Below are 1834 nucleotides of genomic sequence, written 5' to 3' on the forward strand. Positions count from 1 at the left end.
CTCTCTCTCTCTCTCTCTCTCTCTCTCTCTCTCTCTCTCTCTCTCTCTCTCTCTCTCTCTCTCTTTCCCTTTCTTAATAAACATTTATGGTTATTTCCTGTGTTTATATGTCTGTTACGGCCACCACCGCCAGCGCAGCTTGTTCCCTCCCGCTGGTGGGAAGCTGTAGCCGCTTTTTCTCATGGCAGGCTCCGCCAGCCCGCCCAGGGTAATTTTTTTAAGAATAACACCCATTACCATTCTATAAACTAGGCTCACCAGGAATCATCTAGGGCATTCAAGCCAGGTGCAGCCATGTGCACCTATAACCCTACCACTAGGGGGCAGAGACAGATCCTGAGAACTCATTGGCCAGCCAGAGCAGCTGAAATGGCAAGTTTCGGGTTCAGTAAGGGACCCCATGTCCTATGTAGCTTCAACTGTCAACTTGACATAGCCTAGAGCCACTTGAGAAGGGCGTCTCAACAGAGCGACTCCCCATATCATATTGAATTTACCTGTGGAAGAGTGTCCTGGCTAATTGATGTAGGAGGTCTCAGCCCACTGTGGGCAGCAACATTCCCTGGGCAGATGGTCCGGGGCTGTATAAGAAAAGGACAGCAAGCAATGTCCCTCCATGGTTTCTGTTTCACGTCCCTGCCCTGACATCTTTTGATGCTGGACTGTACTATATAAAATGAAGTGAACTCCTTCCTACCCTAAATTGTTTTTTTTTAAGCAGTGTTTAATCCCAGCAACAGACGGAACTCGAAGACTCTCATGTGCCTGACTTCCTCCTCTGTAAATAGACATGCCTCCAGCAGCTCCTCGTGGTATCATAAAGGCAAACTAACACAGCCCAGCCACTTGACTTGGTGTACAAATGCTGTACACTCTCGACGAGTTATTATTATGTCAGACTCGAGGACAAGACTGAGGTCCACACCGATTGACCAAAGGTCAGTTGACATGCTCTGACCGTTGGTTTTATCTGTGCCCTTTTCCCCCTTGCAGGTGGCCCCAGCCATTAAGGAGAAAATGATGAAGAAGGGAAGTCTCATGCTGGGCTACCAGCCCCACCGAGGGAAGGTCAACTTCTTCCGCCAAGTGGTCATCAGCCCTCAAGTGAGCCGGGAAGACATGGACTTCCTGCTGGATGAGATAGACAGTCTGGGGAGGGATATGTAGCCACGGCTTCCATTCCCCCAGAGGCAGCACTCCTGTCCTGGGGAGGGACACAGATCCAGCGCATCTGGACACACCCTAGGTAGATGACAACCCTGCTGGTGAGATTAGCAAACATTCCCACTCCCACCAGAAAGCCAAAACACTACGCGAATACTCCTAAGGGTTCTTTGGTTGCCTGCTGCTACCGGCTGTAGAATGGAGAAAGCAGAAGCAATAAAAAGTTATTCCCTCAAATGTCATCCTGGAAACTACCCTGAGGAGGCTCTAGGCAGTGCCTGTGGATGGATATTGGATTGTCGGCTCTTACTGTTTATTAAAGAACCTAGAAACACACAGTGTGGAGCCTACAGCAGCAAACCTCACAATGCGGCCTCTGTGCCACCGCAAAAACATCACCAAGGAACTTCACTAAAACCTCACACTCTCCAGCCTCGCCCCACACCATCCAAATCGGCAACTCTGGCTCTAGCATCCCAAGTTTTAATAAACACAAGTGGTGAGCCTTTCGCACAGTAAAATCTGAGAAACGATGGTCCAGGGAAAACTTTGGCTGGTGCTTTGACAGAAAAAGCCAGGCTTTGAAAAATACAACTGTTGTGTTTGTACCACAAATGTTCAGGGTGCCTGAAACATGGCAAACTCTCTCTCTCTCTCTCTCTCTCTCTCT

General features: G+C 49.1%; 1 protein-coding gene across 1 annotated transcript in view; it reads left to right on the forward strand.

The window, feature by feature from the left end:
* Gadl1 (glutamate decarboxylase like 1) overlaps positions 1 to 1817 on the forward strand; it is a 178774-nt gene extending 176957 nt beyond the window's left edge. Inside the window, exon 15 of the mRNA XM_005348054.3 lies at positions 994 to 1817. Coding sequence (XP_005348111.2) covers positions 994 to 1167 — 174 coding nt within the window. The 3' untranslated portion in view covers positions 1168 to 1817. The remainder of the gene's footprint in view (positions 1 to 993) is intronic.
* Positions 1818 to 1834: the final 17 nt, after the last annotated feature.

Source organism: Microtus ochrogaster, chromosome 5 (genome assembly GCF_000317375.1).
Source record: "Microtus ochrogaster isolate Prairie Vole_2 chromosome 5, MicOch1.0, whole genome shotgun sequence".
Lineage (NCBI taxonomy): Eukaryota > Metazoa > Chordata > Mammalia > Rodentia > Cricetidae > Microtus > Microtus ochrogaster.